The sequence below is a fragment of the Anolis sagrei genome, chromosome 5 (genome assembly GCF_037176765.1).
Source record: "Anolis sagrei isolate rAnoSag1 chromosome 5, rAnoSag1.mat, whole genome shotgun sequence".
NCBI lineage: Eukaryota > Metazoa > Chordata > Lepidosauria > Squamata > Dactyloidae > Anolis > Anolis sagrei.
The window spans coordinates 193594492-193619652 of record NC_090025.1 but is presented as its reverse complement, the minus strand read 5'-3'; the positions used below and the strand labels follow the sequence as shown (position 1 = coordinate 193619652).

Sequence of the window (25161 nt, the reverse complement as noted above, 5' to 3'; positions counted from 1 at the left end):
GCTCTGGTTACAACCCATATAGACTACTGCAGTGTGCTCTACATGGAGCTGCCTCTGAAGACTGTTTGGAAGCTTCAAATGGTCCAACGAGCAGCAGTCAAGTTATTAACTGGAGCAGCACTCAGGGAGCACACAACTCTGTTGCGCCAACTCCACTGGCTGCTAGTTTGCTACGAGGCACAATTCAAAGTGCTGGCTTTAAACGATTAAACTTTATTTATACCCGCCACCATCTCCCCAAAGGGGACTTGGGGTGGCTTACATGAGCTTATAAAGCCCCAAACAGTTCCTGTCCAGCTTACCTGCCTGAACATACCTCTTCCTATGAACCATCTAGGGGAGGCCCTGCTCTCGATCCCGCCTTCTTCGCAGATACATCTGGCGGGTATGAGAGACGGGACCTTCTCAGTGGTGGCCCATCAGCTATGTAACTCCCTCCCTAGGAATATTTGATCCACACCCCCACTCCTGACCTTCCAGAAAAAAGTAAAAACCTGGCTCTTTGAAGCTTTCCAAAAGCTTTGAAGCTTTTGGAAATGAAGGGCAATAGACAAATATGGAATTATGGAATGGGTTAGACGATGCTACCGGAAAATGTGATTAACAGGAAGACTTTGGTTATTTTATGTTTTTAATAGTTTTGTATTGATTTTGTAATGTTGCTTTAAATATTTTTAATTGTACACTGTGGATTGTTATGGCATCAAATTGCTGCCAACTTGTAAGCTGCCTTGAGTCTCCTTCAGACTGAGAAAGGAGAGATAGAAATATCATTTATTTACCACATTTTTATCCCGTCTCTTTCAGCCCAAAAGCGACTCAGGGCTATAATAAATAAATAAATAATACATAATTATTAATTATAATAAATAATAAATAATAAAAGGCTCTGCCATAAACCAGTCCAGGTGGTCCCAGTGGTCATCGGCACACTTGGTGTTGTACCAAAAGATCTCAGCTGGCATTTGGAAACAATACACATTGACAAAATCACGATCTGTCAACTGCAAAAGGCCACCTGACTTGGATCTGTGTGCATCAAGGGTCTGGAGAACAAGCCCTATGAGGAGCGGCTTAAGGAGCTGGACATGTTTAGCCTGAAGAAGAGAAGACTGAGAGGAGATATGATAGCCATGTATAAATATGTGAGAGGAAGCCACAGGGAGGAGGGAGCAAGCTTGTTTTCTGCTTCCCTGGAGACTAGGACGCAATGGAATAATGGCTTCAAACTACAAGAGAGGAGATTCCATCTGAACATGAGGAAGAACTTCCTGACTGTGAGAGCCGTTCAGCAGTGGAACTCTCTGCTCGGAGTGTGGTGGAGGCTCCTTCTTTGGAAGCTTTTAAACAGAGGCTGATGGCCATCTGTCAGGGGTGCTTTGAATGCAATATTCCTGCTTCTTGGCAGAATGGGGTTGGACTGGATGGCCCAGGAGGTCTCTTCCAACTCTTTGATTCTATGATTCTATGATTCTAAAATTAGGATTGTCCACAGCATCGTATGGAGGAAAGCAAGAGGAAAGCAAGTTGATAGGAAGAAAATAAATTCATTTGAGACATGGATCTGGAAGAGTTGTGTGGATACCAGAAACCACTAAAAATATAAATCTAGGGGTCCCAGAGCAAACCAAGCCTGAATTCTCCCTGAGAGATCCTCTTAAACCCTGTTGTCACACATAACTTTCTGTCATTTTAGAACATTGCACTGCTTGCTTTCATGCTCACCTTTGGCCCAGGTTTCCCAGATAAACCAACATTGCCCTGTTTAAATGAAAACATAAAGGTTAACTATTCCAAACTTATTCTCTCAAAAGCCAGCACAGTGTAGTAAGTTGATCTTTGGACTACGAAAATGAAGATCAGGGTTTAAATCTCCACTTGGTCATGGAAATTCACCAATGTTGAAGCCCAAACATGCATTCGTTGAGGTTGCAAACCTCAGGCTTGGGCAAGTCATACTCTCTCAGCCTCAAAGGGAGGCAATGGCAAACTCCCTCTGAACAAACTCTGCCTAGAAAAAGCCTGAGCTCTGCAAGTGCAGCATTTTTCCGAACAAAGCACAGAGTGTTTGAGGACCAGGACATCCGTATGGATACCAAGATGCTTGTTTATAAAGCTATTGTCCTCCCAGCCTGCTATACGCCTGCAAGATGTGGACTATCTACAGATGTCACATGCAACTCCTGGAGCGATTCCATCAGCATTGCCTCTGAAAAATCCTGCAAATCTCTTGGGAAGACAGGTGGACAAATGTCAGTGTGCTGGAAGAAGCAAAGACCACAATCAATGCTCCTCCGCCATCAACTCTGCTGGACCAGCCACATTGTCCGGATGCCCGACCACCGTCTCCCAAAGCAGTTGCTCTATTCTGAACTCAAGAACGAAAAATGGAATGTTGGTGGACAGGAAAAGAGATTTAAAGACGGGCTCAAAGCCAACCTTAAAATCTCTGGCATAGAGAACTGAGAACTGGGAAGCCCTGGCCCTTGAGCACTCCAGCTGGAGGTCAGCTGTGACCAGCAGTGCTGCAGAATATGAAGAGGCATGAACAGAGGGTGAAAGAGACAAATGTGCCAAGAGGAAGGTGCATCAAGCCAACCTCGACTGGGACCGCCTTTCATCTGGAAACCAATGCCCTCACTGCAAGAGAACATGCAGATCAAGAATAGGGCTCCACAGTCACCTATGGACCCACTGCTAGTACACCGATCTTGGAAGACAATCCTACTCAGACAACGAGGGATTGCTTAAGTAAGTATGAAAAAGCTTGTGATAAATACACCTCTGAGGTGGAACTTGGTCCAACTCACCCTCTCTCCTGGTTCCCCTTTCAATCCCAGTTGACCTGGAATGCCAAACCCGGGACTTCCCTGTAAAGGTCAAGACAAAAGAGAGCCTGGTTTAAGGATTTTTCAGCCTAGATTGAAGGATGTTTAAGAGGGAACTTATGGTTGATGGCTTCTATATTACTGGCGGATTTAATCAGTTCTGGGTTGTAATCTGATCAAAGTTCAGATGCAACTCTACGGCTTTATAGAAGTTGAGCAGAGTGATACTGAAGGGCCTAGGCATCTCCAGAAGGAACAATGTAATCAAATCTGTGGAGAATCCAATACTCAAAAATCAAAGCTGTACATGTGGAGAGCTGACTGTACTCCTATGGTTGCAACCGAGTATCGCATTGCCTTTTTAGCTGTTACAGCCCACCCGTGACTCACATTCAACTTCGGAGAGACATGGAATCATGCAATGAAAATACCTTCTCTCCTTTTTCTCCTTGTTTTCCTTGTTCTCCTTTTGGACCTGAAGGACCCACTGGCCCAATATCTCCCTGGAGAAAAGATCAAAAAAGGGGGAAAACATATTGAAACTTGAACAATGTCCAAAGAATGAAGAAGGAGGAGGAAAAGGACGAGGAGGAAAAGGTGATGGAGGAGAAGGAGATGGGGGAGAAGAAGGAAAAGGAGAACAAAGAGGAAGAGGAGAGCCAGAAGGAGGAGAAGGAGAAAACAAGAGGGGAAGGAGAAGGAGAAGGAGAAGGAGGAAGAGGCAGAGGAGAAGAGAGAGGAGGAGGAGGAAGAAGAAAAAGAGAAGGGGCAGAAGGAGGAGAAGAACGAGAAGAATGTGAAGGAGGAAAAGAGGGAGAAAAAAGAGGAGAAGGGGGGGAGGGAAAAGTGACAGAGGAGAAGGAGATAGAGGAGAAGGAGGAGGAGGAAAAGGAGAACAAGGAGGAGGAGAACCAGAAGGAGGAGGAGAAGGAGGAGAAAAAAGAGAAGGAGAAGGGAAGGAGGAGGAGGAGGAGGAGAAGGAGGAAGAGGTGGAGGAGAAGAGGGAGGAGGAGGAGGAAGAAAAGGAGAAGAAGGATAAGGAGGAGGGGAAGGAGAAGAATGTGAAAGAGGAGAAGAGGGAGAAAAAGAGGAGAAGGGGAGGAGGAGGAGAAGGAAGAGGAAGGAAGAAGAGGAAAAGAAGGAGATGGAAATGGAGAAAAAAGAGGAGGGAAAAGAGAAGGAGGAGGTGGATATAGAGAAGAAGGAAAAAGGGGGAAAGACAAGAAGAAGAAAGAGAAGAGGAATGAGAAGAAGGAGGAGAAGGAGAAGAGGGAGATATAGCTCTCTATTTATTTTTTAATGTACGGCACAGTAAAATACATAGATAAAACAGACCATTAAAACACCCATATTTAAAGACAGATTTCAGGACAAAAGAGTGTTCTCTGACACAAATAGTAGCTTTGATGTCATTAAGGACCATCAATCCACTCTGGATTTTGGTTTGAACTTGAAAGGAGCTACCCAAAGTGCCATAAGGACACTGTCTTTAGGAATAACTCTTGTCTTTGGTCCAGGAAGTTTGAAATGTCCCCTAAAACTCATGATTTGTGAAACCATTCAAGGCACTGGGCATTGGAGAGAGAATTCAGCATGCTGGATAGCTCCCAAACATCTTACCTGCTGCCCTAACATCAGAGTCTTGAGTTGACGTTGAACGTAGCCACCATTAAGAGCATTTCAAGATACAAAACACTGTGTGTGGGTATGTTTGTGTGCTTTTAAGAGCCTCTTGATTTAGAATGATCCAATTAATTCTGTAGGGTTTTCTTAGGCAAGAAAGATTCAGAGATAGCTTTGGGAATTCCTTCCTCTTAAATATAGCCCACAGTACCTAGGATTCATTGGCAGTCTCCCACCCAAGTATTAACCGGGGGTGACCCTGCTTAGCTTCCAAGATCAGATGGGAATCTGGTGCCTCTGGGAGATTTAAGGCCCTTCCACACAGCCCTATATCCCAGAATATCAAGGCAGGAAATCCCATATTATCTGAGTGTGGACTCAGATAACCCAGTTCAAAGCAGATATTGTGGGATTTTCTGCCATGATATTCTGGGATATAGGGCTGTGTGCAAGGCTAAATGCATGCCATTCAAATACATCCAATTCTTTGCATGGCTCCTTTAAAGTTCACACTAAAATCCAGAGTGGTCTGGAGAGGGAAGCAAGTGTATAATATCAGCACTAGATCTCACATTGTTGTGATGACCCTCATTTTTTGCACTTGGAAAATCATATATTTCCATGTACTTACCCTGGAACCTTTCTTGCCTGTGGGTCCCACCACCTGTGGATTAAGAGCCCATGTAAGAGACTTGCAAATCAGTCCTAGATAGAAATAATGGGATTTCTGCATTCAAATGACTATTGCTCTTCCATGCTACACTAGTTCTCTCTTTACTTCATTTTAGCCTTTTTTATTTAGACTGGGCTTTCATTATTCATTGGCCCATATTGGATACCTTTCCAGGCAACATTGACAAAGCATGAAACGTGCATCTATGCTGTTGAATTAATGCAATTTGACATCCCTTTAGCTTCTATGACTCAATGTTGTCGAAACATGGGACGAAACTCGTGCTTTTTTACAATTCAAAGAGGATATTGACCATCTGGAACAAATGCAGTGGAGTCTCCTTCTCTAGAGGTACAAAATTAGACTTACTCCCATTGCTGGAGCCCCAGGAAATCCTTGGATGCCCTGACAAAGAGAGAATAGTCTCATTGAGTCACATAGTATTGGCCATAGCAGTACAGCACAGTGTTGCATAATAGGCCTGCATGTGGATCTTAACAGTTTGAGTATCACGTATCCAAAATGCTCTGGACCAGAAGTGTTTTGGATTTTTATCCTGGCATACCTGTATTTGCAAATACATATGCAATGAGATACCTTGGAAATGGGAACCAAGTCTAAACATAATTGGGTTGTTGTAGGTTTTATAGGCTATATATTACTGCCTGGGGGAATCCTTTGTTGAGAGGTGATTAGCTGTCCCTAATTGTTTCTTGTCTGGAGTTCCCCTGTGTTTGAGTGTTGTTCTTTATTTACTGTTATAATTTTAGAGGTTTTTAAAATATTGGTAGCCAGATTTTGTTCATTTTCATGGTTTCCTCCTTTCTGTTGACATTGTCCACATGCTTGTGGATTTCAATGGCTTCTCTGTGTAGTCTGACATGGTGGTTGTGAGAGTGGTCCAGCATTTCTGTGTTCTCAAATAATATGCTGTGTCCAGGTTGGTTCATCAGGTGCTCTGCTATGGCTGACTTCTCTGGTTGGAGCAGTCTGCAGTGTCTTTCCTTGATTCCTGTTTGGGCAATGCTGCTGCATTTCGTGGTCCCTCTGGAGACTTTTCCACAGCAGCATGGTATCCGGTAGACTCCAGCAGAGGTGAGAGGACCCCTCCTTTCCTTTGCTGAACGTAACATTTGTTGAATGTTCTTGGTGGGTCTGTGTAGATAGTTTGTATGTTGTGTTTCCTCATCAGCTTCCCTCTGCAGTCAGTGGTTCCCTTGATGTCTGGCAAGAACCGTTTTCCTCTGGGTGGGTCTTCGTCTTTACTCTCGTGGCTTGTTCTTGGTCTTGCAGCTCTTCCGATGTCTGACGTGGAATATCCATTGGCCTGGAGAGCCCAGTTGAGGTGGTTCAGTTCATCTTGGAGGAGGTGGGCTTCGCAGATTCTTTTTGCACGGTCTGCCAAGGCTTTAATGGTGCTTCTTTTTTGACTTGGGTGATGGTTGGAGTTTTGAGGTAGATATCTATCTGTGCGTGTAGGTTTTCTGTAAACTGTGTGACCCAATTGTTGATCTGGTTTAATCATCATCATCATCATCATCTTTATTTATACCCCGCCACCATCTCCCCCAATGGGGACTCAGGGCGGCTTATATGAGGCCAAGCCCAAACAATAAATTACAATAAAATAAAATACAAGTTACAACAAAACAACAATATCGCAATAAAGGACAAAACATAAGAATACAATAAACAATAAAAACACAGTAAACCAAACATAATAACAGTGAGCAGGCCACATGTACATAAAATGGTTTAAAAACTCAGGGTAAGATAAAGGAGCAGGATTATTTGCAAGGGAGAACTCATAGAGAGAGACAGGGTGATAGACAGACTTCGTACAAGGGGGGAGTGTACTCCTAGGACAAGAACGTTGAGGGGAGCAATAGCTTAAGATTATGTGACTACTCTCCAAAAGCGTAACGGCAGAGCCAGGTCTTGAGATTCATTTTAAAGGTTTCTAAGGTAGGGGCTTTCCTAATCTCTCCGGGCAATGAGTTCCAGAGTCGGGGGGCCACAGAGGAGAAGGCTCTCTCCCTTGTACCCACAAGGCGAGCCTGACAAACTGGCAAGGGCGAAAGGAGGGCCTCCCCCAAAGATCAAAGAGTTCAGGCTGGTTTGCGGATGACTAAGACATCTAGAAATTGCAGTTTTTCTTCCATTTTCTTTTTCCATGGTGAATTGGATGTTTGGGTGGATGCTGTTGAGGTGGTCCAGGTGGTCCTGTTTAGTTTTTCTTCTCCATGGCTCCAAATGTGAAGGTGTCATCTACATATCTGAACCATACAGTGGGCTTTTTGTTGCTGTTTCCGGGGCTTGTTTTTCAAACTGTTCCATGTAGAAATTTGCTATGGCTGGGGAAAGGATTCCCCCAGGCAGTAACAAGCCACACCTAAATACTGTCAGGCCATCAAATGCTAACCAAGGTGACCAATTGAAACATTCACACTTGCCTCCAACAGACAAGTGTTCTTTCTCCCACCCTGGTCATTCCACAGATATATAAACCCAATTTTCCTAGTTTTCAACAGACCTCACAACCTCTGAGGATGTCTGCCATAGAAGCAGGTGAAATGTCAGGAGACAATGCTTCTAGAACATGGCTATACAGCCCAAAAAACCTACAACAACCCAGTGATTCTGGTGATGAAAGCCTTCAACAATACATCTAAATACACCATTCATTTATAATTCACATATACACATAGGCTGAAAGTAATTCTATACAATATTTTTAATAATTCTGTGTGCAAAACAATGTTTGTATACAGTGGACACCATCAGAAAGCAAAGTTGTTGCTATCTTAGACCGCGGAGTAGTTCATAATTCTGGGTAAGGATGCTCAACCTGGAGTGGGTTGAGCCATATAGGCTTACATGGACTTAGTCTCAGAAGTTTCCTTTACAGAAGTATTTAGTTATTCTCCACAGATATTGAATAACTACATCAGTACGGAGACCTTTAGAGAATCCAGATGGATCTCCGCATTTGCTGTCATTACCAGTATTTTGCAAAACTGAGTACTGAGTCTCTTTTGTAATCCTCTCTTTCTCCATGAAAACCTATAAACTATGCAGAGATCCTCAGAGGCTGTTCCATAAGACCAGAAGCAGGCTGCAGAGGTTGGTAATCAATCAATCAATTCATCAATCAATCAAATGTTCAGCCTTTCTCCTTACACAGCAGCCAGGGCATCTTGTATCCATGTTGCCCATCTATGTATGAATCCAGTTTCATGTCATTCCCATCCTTGAGGGAAAGGTCAACGGTTCTTACTTACTTGGTCTCCTTTTGGTCCAACAGGGCCAGGAAGACCCTAAAAAGACACCCAAAAAGGCTAAATGAGTAAAACTATATATATCAATTATGGCAATTATTTTAAAAAACAGAAGAAAATGATTAGGTTTTCATTATAATCTTTACAAAGGAGAGAAGGAAGGAGGAGGAGGAAAAGGGAAGAATGTAAAGCAATTTTAAGACCATCTGGTTTTTATTTTAGCATGAGCTTTTGCGGATATTGTTGGGTTTCATCCCTGGCTGCACAAGCCCTATGAGGAGCGGCTTAAGGAGCTGGGCATGTTTAGCCTGAAGAAGAGAAGGCTGAGAGGAGATATGATAGCCATGTATAAATATGTGAGAGGAAGCCACAGGGAGGAAGAGGGAGCAAGCTTGTTTTCTGCTTCCTTGGAGATTAGGACACGAAACAATGGCTTCAAACTGCAAGAGAGGAGATTTCATCTGAACATGAGGAAGAACTTCCTGACTGTGAGAGCCGTTCAGCAGTGGAACTCTCTGCCCCGGAGTGTGGTGGAGGCTCCTTCTTTGGAAGCTTTTAAACAGAGGCTGGATGGCCATCTGTCAGGGGTGATTTGAATGCAATATTCCTGCTTCTTGGCAGAATGGGGTTGGACTGGATGGCCCACGAGGTCTCTTCCAACTCTTTGATTCTATGATTGCGTCTAAGTCTCTAGCCCTCTATGGGTAGGTAGCCTAAATAGATTAGAATGAGGGATTCCTTCCCCAAATTCTTTGTGCATACCTATCTCAAGAAGGGGCTGAGAAGGGGGGGGGGGGTGTCTTGCGCATCCTGAATGCCACTGTCCAATCTACTGAAGCTATTATAAGTGTAATGTTCAGCACCTTGAGAAGCTCAGGCTTAAAGGAAATGCTGATTGATTGCACCACTAACTTGGAAGGCATCACAAGCCATTTGGATGTTGGCATCACCAGGGATTGGAAATGTCAGCAGTAAAGTCCCCTTCGGGGTGAGAAGGGCGGCATATAAATGTCGTAAATAAATAAAATCTATGTATATAATAAAAGTCTTTGTTTGTATGTGGAGGGAGTGTGGCAGACGTAGGGTGGAGGTGTTTGTGGCAGCTTTCTGATTGGTTACCACTGAGGTACAATTTGCATATGGTCTCTGATTGGCCAGCCTGAAAATTCCAAGACTCTGAGGTGGCAAAGAGGAGAAAAGGCCTGAGGCTGTGTCAGAAAATTGCCAATACAGACCAAACTTGGTACACAGAGCCCACAAGACCCACTCTACACCCTACTGCAGTTTGGAGTAGGATGGACCATGGATGATGGGACTTGCAGTTCCATCACTCACTTTCTGAGACCACTATGACCCTCATCCAAAGACAAAACTTGGCACACTGAGTCTCCATGATGCACTCTACATCCTGCTGAGGTTTGAAGGAGGATGCACTATGGACGATGGGACTTGCAATACCTGCACTCCCTTTCTGAGACCATTATAACTGCCAACAATGATGGATCAGGATCCCAATTCACACAGAGAGCCCGCATGACCCACTCTACATCCTGGTGCGGTTTGGAAGATTTTGGAGATGAATGATGGGACTTGCTGAGACCACTGAGACCCTCGCCAATGGCTGATCAAGACCAAACTTGCCACACAGAACCACACAGAACCCCCATGACCCACTCTACATGTAAGGAGGACATACCACAGATGATGGGACTCGCAGTACCTTCACTACTTTCCTGAGACCACTGCGAGCCATATAAATAACTGATAAAGACCAAACTTGACACACAATTCCTTTCTCAAATAACCCGGGCAGCACCGGGTTCCCAAGCTAGTAATAAATAAAGGCAATGTGGTCTTGTTAGCACTCATTTGGAAAACTAGCTAATGCTTAGTTGATGTTATTAAATTAATTTGGCAGATTAATTACAATGTATACACTTTGGACTGTATATGTATATGTATGACCCCAAATTGGTAACTTCCCCCACTTCCTCCACAAGCATCATGGCCGTCTTACCGCAATTCCCTGGAGACCCTTTGTCCCAGTCTCTCCACGTTCTCCCTGGAAAAGGACAGAATATTAACTCCACAATCATGCAATCAGAAGGCAATTTTATTTCTGCATCAAGAGCAATGAGAAACTGCAAATCGCTTCTGGTGTGAGAAGGCAAATGACCATGTAGAACCCATCTCATAAACAGACTCCTCACCTTTTCCCCCTTCACACCATCTTGGCCTTTTTTACCCTATATTTAAAACACAAATAAGACATAATTAGAGTATGTATTCATAGCCAATAACTCCAATTGCAGAAATGATTTAACTTGTAAATATCTGATTGGATTTGTCAGTAGAGATCTGAATCTTATTGTTGTGCTTATCGACCTCCAAGTCATTCATTTGCTTACCCTCAAGCCAGTTGGTCCTTCAGGCCCTGGCATTCCTCGTTCACCCTAAACAGAAATAAATAATAATGAATGGGTGGGTTATTTTCTACTATTAATGGTATGCTTATTAAATGTATTGATACCATCATAGAATCATAGAGTTGGAAGAGACCTCATGGGCCATCCAGTCCAACCCCATTCTGCCAAGAAGCAGGAATGAGCTCCCTCTATCAGCTCCAGCTCCTCATGCAGGGACACGAGAGAAGCCTCCCACAAGGATGATAAAACATCAAAACATCCGGGCGTCTCCTGGGCAACATCCTTGCAGACGGCCAATTCTTTCACACCAGAAGCGACTTGCAGTTTTTCAAGTCACTCCAGACACAACCAAAAAAAAAATCCTGGCATACCTGTATTTGCATATACATATGCAATGAGGTATCTTGGAAATGGGACCCAAGTCTAAACATAATTGGGTTGTTGTAGGTTTTGCAGGCTATATATTACTGTTTGGGGGAATCCTTTGTTGAGAGGTGATTAGCTGTCCCCAGTTGTTTCTTGTCTGGATAGAATCATAGAATTATAGAATCAAAGAGTTGGAAGAGACCTCATGGGCCATCCAGTCCAACCCCATTCTGTCAAGAAGCAGGAATATTGCATTCAAATCACCCCTGACAGATGGCCATCCAGCCTCTGTTTAAAAGCTTCCAAAGAAGGAGCCTCCACTGCTGAACAGCTCTCACAATCAGGAAGTTCTTTCTAATGTTCCTAATCATATTGTCGAAGGCTTTAATGGCTGGAATCAATAGGTTGTTGTAGGTTTTTCGGGCTGTATGGCCATGTTCCAGAAGCATTCTCTCCTGACATTTGACCTGCATCTATGGCAGGCATCCTCAGAGGTTATGAGGAGGCAAAACATCAGGAGAGAAGGCTTCTGGAACATGGCCATACAGCCCAAAAAAAACTTACAACAACCTATTAATACCATCCTTTCCACCCAAACTGGCAGTTTTTAGCCACGGGTCACAATCGCAGTCACCCATGTGTATAAATTTGGATTTCAGAGTATGTAGTGACGTCTACTGGTCCAAATGACTTTAAAGTTGGATATTTTTATTTGTTGTGTCAGGGCAACTAGTCAATTTTATTACATTTCTAACAGATCAAAACAAACAAACAGACGAAATACAAAATTTGTGAGTTTGGTAGTTGATTAAATGTCCTTTGACCAGTATCTGGCCACTTGGAGTGCCTTGGGTGTTGCTGCAAGAAGGTCCTCCATTGTGCACATGGCAGGGCTCAGGTTGCATTGCAGCAGGTGGTCAGTGGTTTACTCTTCTCCACACTCGCATGTCGTGGATTCCACTTTGTAGCCCCATTTCTTGAGGTTGGCTCTGCATCTCGTGGTGCCAGAGTGCAATCTGTTCAGCGTCTTTCAAGTCACTCAGTTTTCTGTGTGCCCAGGGGGGAGTCTCTCATTTGGTATCAGCAATTGGTTGAGGTTCTGTGTTTGAGCCTGCCACTTTTGGACTCTCACTTGCTGAGGTGTTCCGGCGAGTGTCTCTGTAGATCTTAGAAAACTATTTCTACATTTAAGTCGTTGATGTGCTGGCTGATATCCAAACAGGGGATGAACTGGAGATGTCACTGCCTTGGTTCTTTCACTATTGGTTGCTACTTCCTGGCAGATGTCAGCTTGTGCAATACCGGCTAGACAGTGTAATTTCTCCAGTGGTGTAGGGCGCAGACACCCTGTGATAATGTGCCTGGATGATGTGATCTCACAGTTGGATGATGTGATCTCACAGAAAATATAGACAGCAACTGGTCATGAAGTCCAGTTACCATCTGGGCCATTTATTCAACAGGATGTTATGTGCAACTCAATTGACCTGTTGATCAACACTGTTGGTAAGAAAGTGACTTTGCCTCTTTAAAAAGGAATAAAGGTCCAAATCAACCTGTGAAATTTGCTCACCCTGGATTATGTAAGAGGAAACAGTTTGAATTTCAGCATTGCAACTGCATTCACCCAGGTCTAACATGCAACATTCATTCATTTCAAAACTCACCTTCTGTCCTTGAGGTCCGGAAGGTCCCATCATCCCCTTAAATGGAAACAAACAAAGGGAGTTCAGCCTGGTCATTACAAAATTTGGATTTTGTGGGTCTGAAACTCTCAACAACTTCTAGCTGGAATCTAGAATGCCATACAATGGAAGCATGGCAGTGAAACTGCTACTGAACTGCTAGAATTATGCAGTGTGTATTAGTTCCACATACATCCGTTTGTCCAGAAATCTCAATGGCAAAGGTGAAGCCTACCTTGTCTCCTTCGGCTCCTTTGAAACCAGGGATCCCTGGGACACCAATCCCTGCTTCACCCTGAAACACAAGCCAAGAAAGGTTATACGAGGAGCATGATAACCCCATCTACATTGCTGCATAATCCAGTTTCAGAATCCATATTATCTGATTTGAACTCGATTATATAGAATCATAGAATCAAAGAGTTGGAAGCGACCTCATGGGTCATCCAGTCCAACCCCATTCTGCCAAGAAGTAGGAATATTGCATTCAAATCACCCCTGACAGATGGCCATCCAGCCTCTGTTTAAAAGCTTCCAAAGAAGGAGCCTCCACCACACTCCAGGGCAGAGAGTTCCACTGCTGAACAGCTCTCACAGTCAGGAAGTTCTTCCTCATATTCAGATGGAATCTCCTCTCTTGTAGTTTGAAGCCATTGTTCCTTGTCCTAATCTCCATGGAAGCAGTAAACAAGCTTGCTTCCTCATCCCTGTGACTTCCTTTCACATATTTATACATGGCTACTATCATGTCTCCTCTCAGCCTTCTCTTCTTCAGGCTAAACATGCCCAGCCCTTTAAGCCGCTTCTCATAGGGCTTGTTCTCCAGACCCTTGATCATTTGAGTCGCCCTCCTCTGGACACATTCCAGCTTGTCAATATCTCTCTTGAATTGTGGTGCCCAGAATTGGACACAATATGGCAGTATAGACTCATATAATCCAGCTCAAAGTGGATAATCTGGATTTAAAACTGGGTTATATGGCAGTGTAGATGTCATGAGTGTGTTGAATGAAATTGTATAATCGGGGTCTGGCTAAGGGCCTATTAAGGTTTGCCAAGGCTGAAGACACCATCGTAAGAAATTTGGAACCTGGAAAACTGCATTATGGAGAAACAAAGAAGGTGAAGAAAAGTGCTGAAATGCTGACATAACTGATCTGGGAACTTCTGGTGTAATTAGCACATGTTTACATGGTCAGAGACACATTTTTAAAAAAATTTAAGGCAGTCCAAAATAATGGTTCCTTATTTTAAGGAAGAAAAACAACATCTGCCCAAAATTGATGGAGCATCAGCAAGGTTTAGCTGAACGACAGGTTGAAAAACAATCCAGAACAACAACAGAAAGAAGTTGCTACATAAAGAGACACTTTTCACTTCCAAAAGTGTGGCAGATCTCTGAGGAATACAGCCTGTCTAGTAGTCTACACGTCTCCTTCCAAAATGGCTCTCAGTCCCACCTTCGTCACAAGTACGGATGGCAGGGATGAGAGACAGGGCCTTCTTAGTGGTGGCCTCTTGGCTATGGAATGCCCCCCCCCCCCTAATGATATCAGATTGGCCCACTCCCTTTTAATATTTCAAAAGAGAGTCAAGACTTGGCTCTTTGAGCAGGCATTTCCAAATACAGTGTAAAAGACATAGGAAAATGGAATGGTTGAATGATGACTGGACAATGTTTTCATGAGAGACCCTAATGTTTATGTTTTTATTGATTTTGTTATGGTTTTATTATTTGATTGTTTTTATTGTATTAAAATTGTATTTTATGGTCTTGGCACCAATTGTAAACCGCCCGGAGTTGTCTGTCGGCTGAGAGGGACGGTATAAAAATGTAGTAAATAAATAAAATAAATAAATTGAATGATGATGGATGGTGAGTATGGATGAATAGTATGCATGTGGAGTGAATGCTGAATAAATGTGAATGCTCCCCTTTATGTCATCTCATACAATGCAGTGCAATGCAGTGTAGTGCAATGCAATGCAATGTAACAAAAACTACTGTCACATATAATATCCCCAGGAAAGGGGATATTATATTCACTAGCTCAACCACTCCTTTGTTGCACTCCAGGACAGGAATAATGCTCTGACTTTAAATACCACATGTTGAATAGGAAAAAACAATCCTTTTATTGAAGATAAGTAAAAAAAACCCACAGTAAAGCAAAAAGCACTTTAAAGAAATGGGTAAATCCAATTAGGTAAGAAGATAAGCAGGAGCAAATTAGTCCAAGGTAAAGTTCAGCAAAGTCCATAAACTCAAAGTCCACACAATTTTAAAACAATCCAGAAAATCAGAAATACATTGATCCTAGGCTTGGGTAAGCAATCATAAAATCCAGGAATCAAAATCATGAAACAAGAAATATCTTAGCATGAATCTTTAAAGCAAGGCTTCCATGAACAAGGACAAGAACTTGGCATGATTCTAAATGACGCTTCATCTGACTACACATCCCAAACTTGAGACTTTTATCCTCTTGTTAGCTAGGTCACTAGCAGTCAGAAATTGGTTTCTTTTTAATTGAGGCTTTGTTATTGTTTTCTGTCAAAGCCTATCAGAGCACCGAAGCCATTGCTCGGCTCTCCTGTTTTGACTAATCTCTTCTCATCTATCTCTGGGCTTGTTATCTACTTGCTCATTAACTTTTGCAGCTGGGCCAGGTGCTGAGCTATTTTCATGTTCTCTCTCATGAGAACTCTCTGGTAACTATTCAGAAAGCTGTAAGACTGTAGGTTTTATATAGCAATATTAAATGATCACTCACAAGCCAGTTTTGCTTGGAAATGAATATATTGCTTGTATCTCTGCAGCAAAGAAAGACACTACTGACTTTTTCCCACCACACTTCCTTTTATACACCTTTCCTGCTCATCTCCCCCCTCTTCTCAGTTTCCTCATTAGAACTTGTTGCTTCACAAGTTCCAATACAAGGTTTCCAGCACCCTCTACTGGCTTCAAAATGTTACAGAGAGAAAACTGAGGCAGCCAGGATGATTCAGTCAGGATGTCACGGAGGGAACTGATGATGTCTTCATCATCCCCACACCCCTCAGGGACATTCTCATGGGAAACTACAGGGATCTCCTGGTCATTCTCTGCATCAATATCATTGAGCAAACCATTGCCATCTTGAAACTCATCTTGAACCTCATTAACATCATTCCCCACACCCAAAGCACCCTGATCCGGAAACACAATCACAGGCTGAACTCCAACATCCTTCCACCCTCTTTTGCATGTACACAGGATGAATATCTACTTTACAGAAGAGCTGGATGCTAAACCAGAGCATGCCATTCAGATTATATCACTTGAAAAAAGCAACAGATTTTACAACGACCATCCTGTCAATATAGAGAGCAGTTCTGAGAATATATAGAAATGTATAAATGTTCCACATATGTTTAATTGGGTCAGCAGATCTTTTTTTGCAGAGCACTCTTATGGTTTGGGTTTTCATGTTGAAGTGGGGCAAAGATTGGAGGATGAGAAAGATTGATGGTGAGAAAAATGTTGAAGGTTCCTTAAGATCTATTCCATAGTTCTTTTGGGGAGGAGGTTTATCCTAATGTCCCTTAAGACAATGTACCTTTTCACCCTTTGGTCCAGATGCTCCTGGAGTCCCATCCAGTCCTATTGGTCCAGGTAAGCCAGCCTTTCCCTGCAAAAGAAGGAGAAAGTCTGCTCTCAGAAAAGATTTGAGAGGTTCTATATTGGCATGGCATGCTAACTTAGTCCTAATTTCTTCTCATCTGGTTTTCTTCCTATCTGCTTTCTTCACTTTATGTTACAATCACACACAGAAATGGGAAATTGTGTGCTGGCATGTTGTTTGTTGTTCATTCGTTCAGTCGTTTTTGACTCTTCATGACTTCATGGACCAGTCCACGCCAGAGCTTCCTGTCGGCCGTCACCACCCCTAGCCCCTTCAAGGTCAATCCAGTCACGTCAAGGATCCCATCCATCGGGATTGTGGTGCAGCTGGCTGAGTGTCAGCTACATTAAGATCACTCTGACCAAAAGGTCATGAGTTCGAAGCCAGCCCAGGTTGGAGTGGGTTTCCAACCAATTGTGTGTAGCCTGTTGTCAACCTTTGCAACCCGAAAGACAGTTGCATCTGTCAAGTAGGAAAATAAGGTACCACCTAAAAGTGTGGGGAGGCTAAATTAACTGATTTATGAGGCCATAAAGAAGACTCCAGCAAAGCATTCCAGTGTGGAAGCATGCGGGGAATGCGGAAGTGCTTCATCAGCATCGCAGATGGACGATGAAAGCGACAGCTCCCCTGGCGGCCAGAAAAAGTTAAATTGCCTCTGTGTATGTCTGTATATGTTTGTATGTCAAAAATTAGCATTCAATGTTTGCCATATATGTGTACATTGTAATCCGCCCTGAGTCCCCTGCGGGGTGAGAAGGGTGGAATATAAAAGCTGTAAATAAATAAAATAAACAAATCCATCCATCTTGCCCTTGGTCGGATCCTCTTCCTTTTTCCTTCCATTTTCCCAGGCATCATTGTCTTCCCTAAGCTTTCCTTCTCATGATGTGGCCAAAGGACTTCATCTTGGCCTCTGCTATCCTTCCCTCCAATGAGTAGTCGGGCTTTATTTCTTTAAGTATGGACTGGTTGGATCTTCTCGCAGTCCAAGGCACTCTCAGAACTTTCCTCCAGCACCACAGCTCAAAAGCATCTATCTTCCTTCGCTCAGCCTTCCTTATGGTCCAGCTCTCACATCCGTAGGTGACTACGGGGACAATCTGGCATGGACAATCCTAATTTTACTTTTCAATTATACATCTTTATACTTCAGGGTCTCGTCTAGATCCTTCATACCTGACTTTCCAAGCCCGCAGCTTCTAACACTGACTCAAGTCTCCACTCTGATTGATGAATGATCCAATGTATTGAAATTTTTGAATAATTTCAAAGTCTTCTTTTTCTCTTTTAAGGTTATCTTACTCTTATATAGTTATTATTTGAGCTCTTTAATGTTCAACTGTAAAACTGTCTTTGTACTTTCTTGAGTTTCTTCAGTCATCATTTATGAAGTCTGCCATTTTTTGCTAGTAGTGTGGTGTCATCTACATATGTTGAATAGTTGATAGTCCTTCTTCCAATGTTCAAGCCTCCTTCCCCCAAGTCTAACCCTGCTTGATGCATCATATGTTCATCATACTAGTTTTTTATCATGTCAGAAGTGACTTCGGAAACTCCAAGTTGCTTCTGGTGTGAGAGAATTGGCCATCTGCAGAGACATTGCTTAGGGGATGCCCGGATGTATTACCATCCTGTGGGAGGTTTCTCTCATGTCTCTGTCTGAGAAGCTTGAGCTGACAGATGAAAGCTCACCCTGTCTCATAGATTCAAACAGCTAACCTTCAGGTCAGCAGTTCAGCCAGCACAAGGGTTTAACCTATTGCACCACCATGGCTCCATAGCATACAAGTTAAACTGACAGGATAATGATTACATCATTATTATGTTACCAAAGCCATTTTCCATCAGGATTCCTACAGCAACTTCCCTTCACCTGGACTGTCTGGAACACACTTACCATTTCTCCAGGTTCACCTTTCTCTCCCTTAGTCCCACCTTTTCCTCGAGGTCCCTGCACAACACAAGGAATCATTTAGTTAAAAGGTGAACCCTTTATTTCAAAATAACCTTCAGACCAAGGGTATGTCTACACTGTCAAATGAATGCAGTGTAACATCACTAACTGCCATGGTGCCATCATGTTGATCCATGGTAATGAAAGTGGTGTCAAACTGCATTAATCTAACAGTATAGATTTATTCATTCTTGCTAGCTGTACGTTAAAGTACACATAATTTGTATCTTCTCTTTTCTTTCTCTTCTCCTTCATAGCCAACCAATTATTCAGAAAAAAATGAATTTTCATGGAGGATACATAGAATTATAGAATCATAGAGTTGAAGGAGACGTCATGGGCCATCCAGTCCAACCCCCTGCCAAGAAGCAGGAAAATTGCATTCAAAGCACCCCCGACAGATGGCCATCCAGCTTCTGTTTAAATGCCTCCAAAAAAAGGAGCTTCTGCTTCATTAGACCTCATAGGAACTTCATCGAGCACAAAGATTAGTGACTCATCGTTCCCTGTGCTTTGAAACTCTCTGGGAGTGAGTGTTTGCTTCCTGTTTAACCTATAGAAATCAGGGCCTGAACTCAAGTGGCAGTTGAGTTCCCACAGAAGCTGAGGAAGCAAGAAGCCATCTTTGCTCCCTTTGCTTCAGGTAAGCCTTGTCTTAGAGTGCATTAGAAATCTGAGTGTGAGTTTGAGACTAGCTGCGAGGCAGAGATTGACAGTTTCAGGAAAGCAATTAGTGACTCATTGTTCCCTGTGCTTTGAAGCTCTCTGGGAGTGAGTGTTTGCTTCCTGTCTAACCTATATAAGCCAGGGTCGCGCGCAACTCACACCCTCACTAACCCACACCTTTGCCCCTGCATACAAAAAAACCCCCATAAAACAAACACACTAAGGGGGAAGTTATTAGTAGTCTGCAGACGGAACAAACACAAACTCTTCCCGTCTCATGCACAAGCTGTGGCATGTTCAGCTTCTTCACGCAACAATTACATCTGCCCCAAGTGTAAACAGATCATTCACATGGAACAGAGGATCCAAGAACTCGAGAACCATATTAAGACCCTTAAGGACATTCAGGAACTCGCGCTGTTCTTGGACACCACATAGCACACTGTCCTAGACAGCAACCCACAACACACCAACATTATGGGAAGGATCATGAGGTGATCACTTCAGATGTGGGCAGCCTTTAGGCTTGAAGGAATGTCACCCTTAGAAAGAGACATAGGTCCAGGAAGTCTCCTCAAAATACTTCTACTCAGCTGCAATTACACAATAGATTCCAAGTTCTCACACAAGTTGAAGGAGAAGGAGTTGCTATATTCCTCTTTTTATCTCTCAAGAGACACATAGGGTGGATAACTATGGAGGATCAAGCACAAATCTATGGTAAATTCCTTTAGGTGGGTTGGCAACTCCCAGAATCATCAAATTTTAGTAGTCTTAATATTCATATCCCTCGTTTTCTCTCTCTCATGAGAGACTCAAAGTGGCTAACCATAGAGGTTTCTGGAATTTGTGGCCCAAAAAGGGGACATTTTCAAACTCTGCTGAGTTTGGACACTCATTTGTCTTTCTTCTTCAGACCATTAAAGCTCTGACCAGTCTTGGAGATGAAGGAATATCAACTACAAAAGTTGAATGAAAAGTAATGCCTCCACCTTCGTAACTCCTCAACAGATGGCAGTACTGGTATGCATTCAGTAGACTCTCCTCTACAGTTCCATTTTAGCGGGAAACCTTAGCATTGAATGGTTGTGTTGTTAAAGTGTGGAGTATGGAACCTTTCGCAGATGGTCAGTCAATGCGACTTAAGCAACGTGCAGTAATTGAATTCTTGGCAGCAGAAGGTGTCGCCCCAAAGGAGATTCATTAGAGAATGCAAGCTGTTTGTGGTAATTGTATTGATGTGAGTACTGTGTGTTGTTGGGCGAGTAAGTTTAAAGATGTTGAGGTGACACCTTCTGTAATAAGAAATTCAATGTGTAAATTTAATAAATGTGAATTTAAAATGATGTGTGGGAATGAATGGAAGAATGGAAGGATATATGGATGGAGATAATAATTTTGGAAACACCAATATAATATCAAGGCCTGCAATGACTAACTACCTGCTTGCTGCTTTGTGATTAAAACCTGTTAATGAGATCTGAAGAGTAAACTCTGATAAGAATGGGACAGTGATAAAGGAAATGTTTGCAACCTTCCTTATGTTAAGAAGGAAGTCAACACAAGCCTTGTGTTTGTTAACACCAATCAAGAAGATCAACACTGAGATGGATCCAGGATGGAAGATGTCTATCATTCATTTACAACTTTGGGACTACATCAACAGAATATTCCTATAAAAGACTCAGACTAATAATGCTCAAATCGTGGCAGACCGAGAAGTCTGTTCCACCTGCCACGCTCTGCTCCATGGAAGGAGAGAGATGGTGTATTCAGATAGTGGCAGATCTGCAAGGGAGCAGTCTGGTCACTTTGGGGCTTCTTTCTCAAGGGAAGAGGAAGAAGTGCGCTTTTGGAGTCTTGGATTTTGTGCAGGGAGTCAGGTTCTGCTGTATGGAAAACAGAGATCTGGTCCTTGGCATTGTTCTTAGGGAAGAAGTTTTGGCATTTCAGTGTTCTGGAGTTAAAGCATTATGGAAGTTTTGGAACTATGCATTGGCAGGCTGCAGGAAAGCAGGGTCTGGCCTAACAGGTGCTTCTCCAAAAAGGGAGAAAAGGATATGGTAATATTTGAATGCCTGTGGATGAATGCGTGTACATGTGTGTGAATGCTGAGTGAAAATGTAATTCCCCTTTGTTTGTTTGTTAACCAATGTAATTGTAAATCCAATGTAGTTGCATAGAATCTGTATGTCTGCATGTCCAATGTCATTCTTTGTATAAATGTTTTCTGTAATCTAATATACCTTCTCACAGTGGAAATTGCAATAAAAAGAACCTATGCTTCAAAGTTATTGAAAAGTCATTCATGACACCTTCTGCTGTCAAGAATTCAATGAGTGCACATTATTTAAGTTGCATTGACCGACCGTCTGCACAGGGTCCCATGCTTCGCACTTCAATGCTAAGGCTTCCTGACAAAATGGGACTGTAGAGGGGAGTCTACTGAACAAGCCAGTACCTGCCGCATACTAGTACTGCCATCTGCTGAGGAGTTATGAAGGTGGAGGCATTACTTTTCATTCAACCCTCATATGATGAAAGAGGCATAATATTATAGAAGAAAACAGAAGTAAAACGGATGACCACTTACTCTGATCCCAGGATCTCCTGAGTCACCCTGGAATAGAGAAAAATAATATTATAGAATGCCTAAAGTTTGAAGGAGTTCACAAAAGTTTAATCCTTGTCTAAGAAAGCCCTACAAATACCATTAATGGAAAATCCATGGATACAGAGGGCATATATATGCATATACATACACACACACACATGCCTTCAGTATCCATGGATTTTATCCACACACACACACACACACAGTGTGTGTGTGTGTGTGTATTCATTCATAGTGGTCAGGTATTTTAGTATTTAACCAGTTTGGATCCCCAGATGCTATTGAACGACAACTCCCATAACTTTGGATTACCTCCATGTAGATGGGGATAATGGGAATTGCAAGTCACCAAAAATTGTGTTTCTGATACTGAGGAAAGGTTAAAGAACATTGAAAAGTCAGGCGTCATATCCATGAGCCTTGTATCTCAAAGCAAACTCCATCATCCTGATTAAACTGAACAGACTGCACCCTTCCAGATGTTACTGTACCCAACTACCATCAGCTCTAGACATAATGTGTAATGATCAGGGACACAGGAATTATAGTCCATCATCTGGAGAGCCACATAAAATGACATAGTGGGCCAGATTCGGACTGTGGGCCTTAATTTGATATGAGTCTTGAGACAAGACCATCAAGGGGTTTTCTCAGCAAATCTTGTTCAGTGTGGATTTCCATGTTTCCCACACTGAATATCACTTTCTGTGAACCCAGGCAACACACCAGCAACAAGTTCACCTTAGAGCAAGCATGGGCCAATTTGGGCCCTCCAGGTGTTTTGGACTTCATCTCCCACAATTCCTAACAGCCTACCAGCTGTTAGAAATTGTGGGCATTGAAGTCCAAAACACCTGGAGGGGTCAAGTTTGTCCATGCCTGCCTTAGAGGCTCACCATCCCATACATACCTTGACTGACAAACCAGGTGGTCCTTGAGGTCCAGGTAAACCAGGCAAACCTGGAGGGCCTGCCACTCCTGGCACTCCTGGTTGTCCCTTGTAACCCTGGAAAGATTCAGACCAGATATCAGACCAGAGGTGGATATAGAGAATCATGTGGCCCTGAGATCCTTCCTCCACACTCTCAAATCAGTATCCACTTTAAAAAAATGCCATTTCAAGGAAAATCTTTGCCCCTAAATCAGGCTGAAAGCTCCCCAAACATGTGGAAACTGTTAGGTTGATAATACACTGTTAGACAGGATTGCATTGGCTGTAACCCCATTGTGTAAAATGGTTGAAAATGCAGTTCTAATGGGCATGTGGTCACACACCTAATTGTCATGTATCATGTTCCGCAGTTGATGGTGGCTGGGGGTGGCAGACCTAGCAATTGGTGATGGAAGGGTTAATGTAAGTCTTAGTTCTAAGGAGTTAAGTAATCTCTAAGTCAGAGTTTATCAGTGAAAGCAATTAAGGGTGGAGGCATGAATATAAGGAGCTAACCTTGGGATTGATCTTTGGGAGAAAAGTATTTGTCTTATTTTGGTGGTAGATGCTGCTGGTTTTCCCCCCAAGTTTGTGGATTTTCGTATCCTGACCTGTCTCCTGTACTCGTTGTAAGCCATGTGCCCATTGTAAGCCATCCTGACTCCCCCTTTGGGGGTTGAGAAGTGACGAGATAGAAATACAGTAAATAAAAAAATACTCTTGGAACCCTGGAACCTTGAATCTTTGGACTGGCTTTTGACTACGGTGTAGACTCTTGATCCCTGAACTCTGCTCATTGAACTCTCGGCATTTGACCACCGGACCGGACCCTTTGACTACGGTGTAGCATTTGCTATCAGTTTTTTTTAATATTCTGTGGCTGAGTGCTATCTTTATGTTTTATGTTTTGGACTATTAAAACAGCCAGAAAATAAGTGCTGTTTCAATTAAACTGTTTCATAACAACCTGGGTGTTTGTTTGATTAACCTCTGCCTGAATAACGGCAGAGCCCTGTCATTGTGACACTACTAGAGGGTGTGCAACTGAAGGGTCAGGCAAAAGAAGCAGATTCATGACTATGTGACAAGCATGACGAGGATTGTATCATTCACTGTTGTTCCTGGTTGATGATTAGAAGTAATGGGTATAAAAGACGGCAGCAAGCATGTGTTCTTTCTCTTGCCATGATTCTCTTACTTCTCACTGTACATTAGTTGCTATTATCTGTGTCCTGAGTATATCTCTGTATATGCCATTGACTGATAGGAGATGAGGGGATCCTGATGTGTGTATATAGCTGTACTTAAAGTAATGTGTCAAGATTAAAAGCCTTCACTGTGAATTTGGATGAAACCCAGTGTCAAAGAGTTTTCATAAACAGTGAGTGGCACAAGGTCATGCTGCTGACAACTGATAAAGGACTCTGCTATGTTTGGGTTGATTTTTAAAGCTTGCTTTTGAGACAATCTGTAAGTGTGCAGCATATTTAGGGACGGTGTGATTGTGAAGGAGAAAACTATAAATCATGCATTTATCCAGTGGTTTCTGTCAAAAACATGCAAGTATATCCCTTTCTCCACACCATAAATATCCCAGGACAACCTCCCTTATCCCAAATGGTTCCATTTCCTTCTACTGTCCCTCTCAAAATGGTGTTAGGAAGTGACACAACATAACTTTTTGTTGCCAAGCACTGTAGAGGAATGCAAAGATATTGATTTGGTATAGGAATTGCAGCCCATAGGGGAGAAGAGTTGGGGTGAAATTCCCCCTCAATTTATCTAACCTGAATTAGGTCAATATATTTTTCTATGAAGTACTAAGATTTTTTTTGGAACTGATCCCATTACCAATTAGAAAGTTGGGGTGAGGTATTGATGCATTTCAGGTTATGTCTCATGCCTTTGTTTCCCCAAGAAGGTCATTAGGTTCTGAATGTTCCAGAGTTCTATGTTGTTGTTGTTCATTCGTTCAGTCGTCTCCGACTCTTCATGACCTCATGGACCAGCCCACACCAGAGCTCCCTGTCGGCCGTCACCACCCCCAGCTCCTTCAAGGTCAGTCCAGTCACTTCAAGGATGCCACCCATCCATCTTGCCCTTGGTCGGCCCCTCTTCCTTTTACCTTCCACTTTCCCCAGCATCATTGTCTTCTCTAGGCTTTGCTGTCTCCTCATGATGTGGCCAAAGTACTTCAACTTTGTCTCTAGTATCCTTCCCTCCAGTGAGCAGTCGGGCTTTATTTCCTGGAGGATGGACTGGTTGGATCTTCTCGCAGTCCAAGGCACTCTCTGAACTTTCCTCCAACACCACAGTTCAAAAGCATCGATCTTCCTTCGCTCAGCCTTCCCTAAGGTCCAGCTCTCACATCCGTAGGTTACTACAGGGAATACCATGGCTTTGACTATGTGGATCTTTGTTGCCAGTGTGATTGCTTTGTTGCCAGAGT

General features: G+C 42.9%; 1 protein-coding gene across 1 annotated transcript in view; it reads right to left on the bottom strand.

The window, feature by feature from the left end:
• The window catches only part of LOC132775617 (collagen alpha-1(VII) chain-like), a 92526-nt gene that overhangs the window by 9677 nt on the left and 57688 nt on the right, over nt 1–25161 (bottom strand). Inside the window, exons 29-43 of the mRNA XM_067468516.1 lie at nt 22692–22787; nt 21761–21787; nt 18445–18498; nt 16479–16550; nt 13115–13174; nt 12862–12897; nt 10811–10855; nt 10613–10648; nt 10420–10464; nt 8406–8441; nt 5494–5529; nt 5083–5115; nt 3260–3331; nt 2811–2870; nt 1726–1761 (exon numbers count right to left, since the gene is read on the bottom strand). Of these exons, the coding sequence (XP_067324617.1) occupies nt 1726–1761; nt 2811–2870; nt 3260–3331; nt 5083–5115; nt 5494–5529; nt 8406–8441; nt 10420–10464; nt 10613–10648; nt 10811–10855; nt 12862–12897; nt 13115–13174; nt 16479–16550; nt 18445–18498; nt 21761–21787; nt 22692–22787 (744 nt within the window). The remainder of the gene's footprint in view (nt 1–1725; nt 1762–2810; nt 2871–3259; nt 3332–5082; nt 5116–5493; nt 5530–8405; nt 8442–10419; nt 10465–10612; nt 10649–10810; nt 10856–12861; nt 12898–13114; nt 13175–16478; nt 16551–18444; nt 18499–21760; nt 21788–22691; nt 22788–25161) is intronic.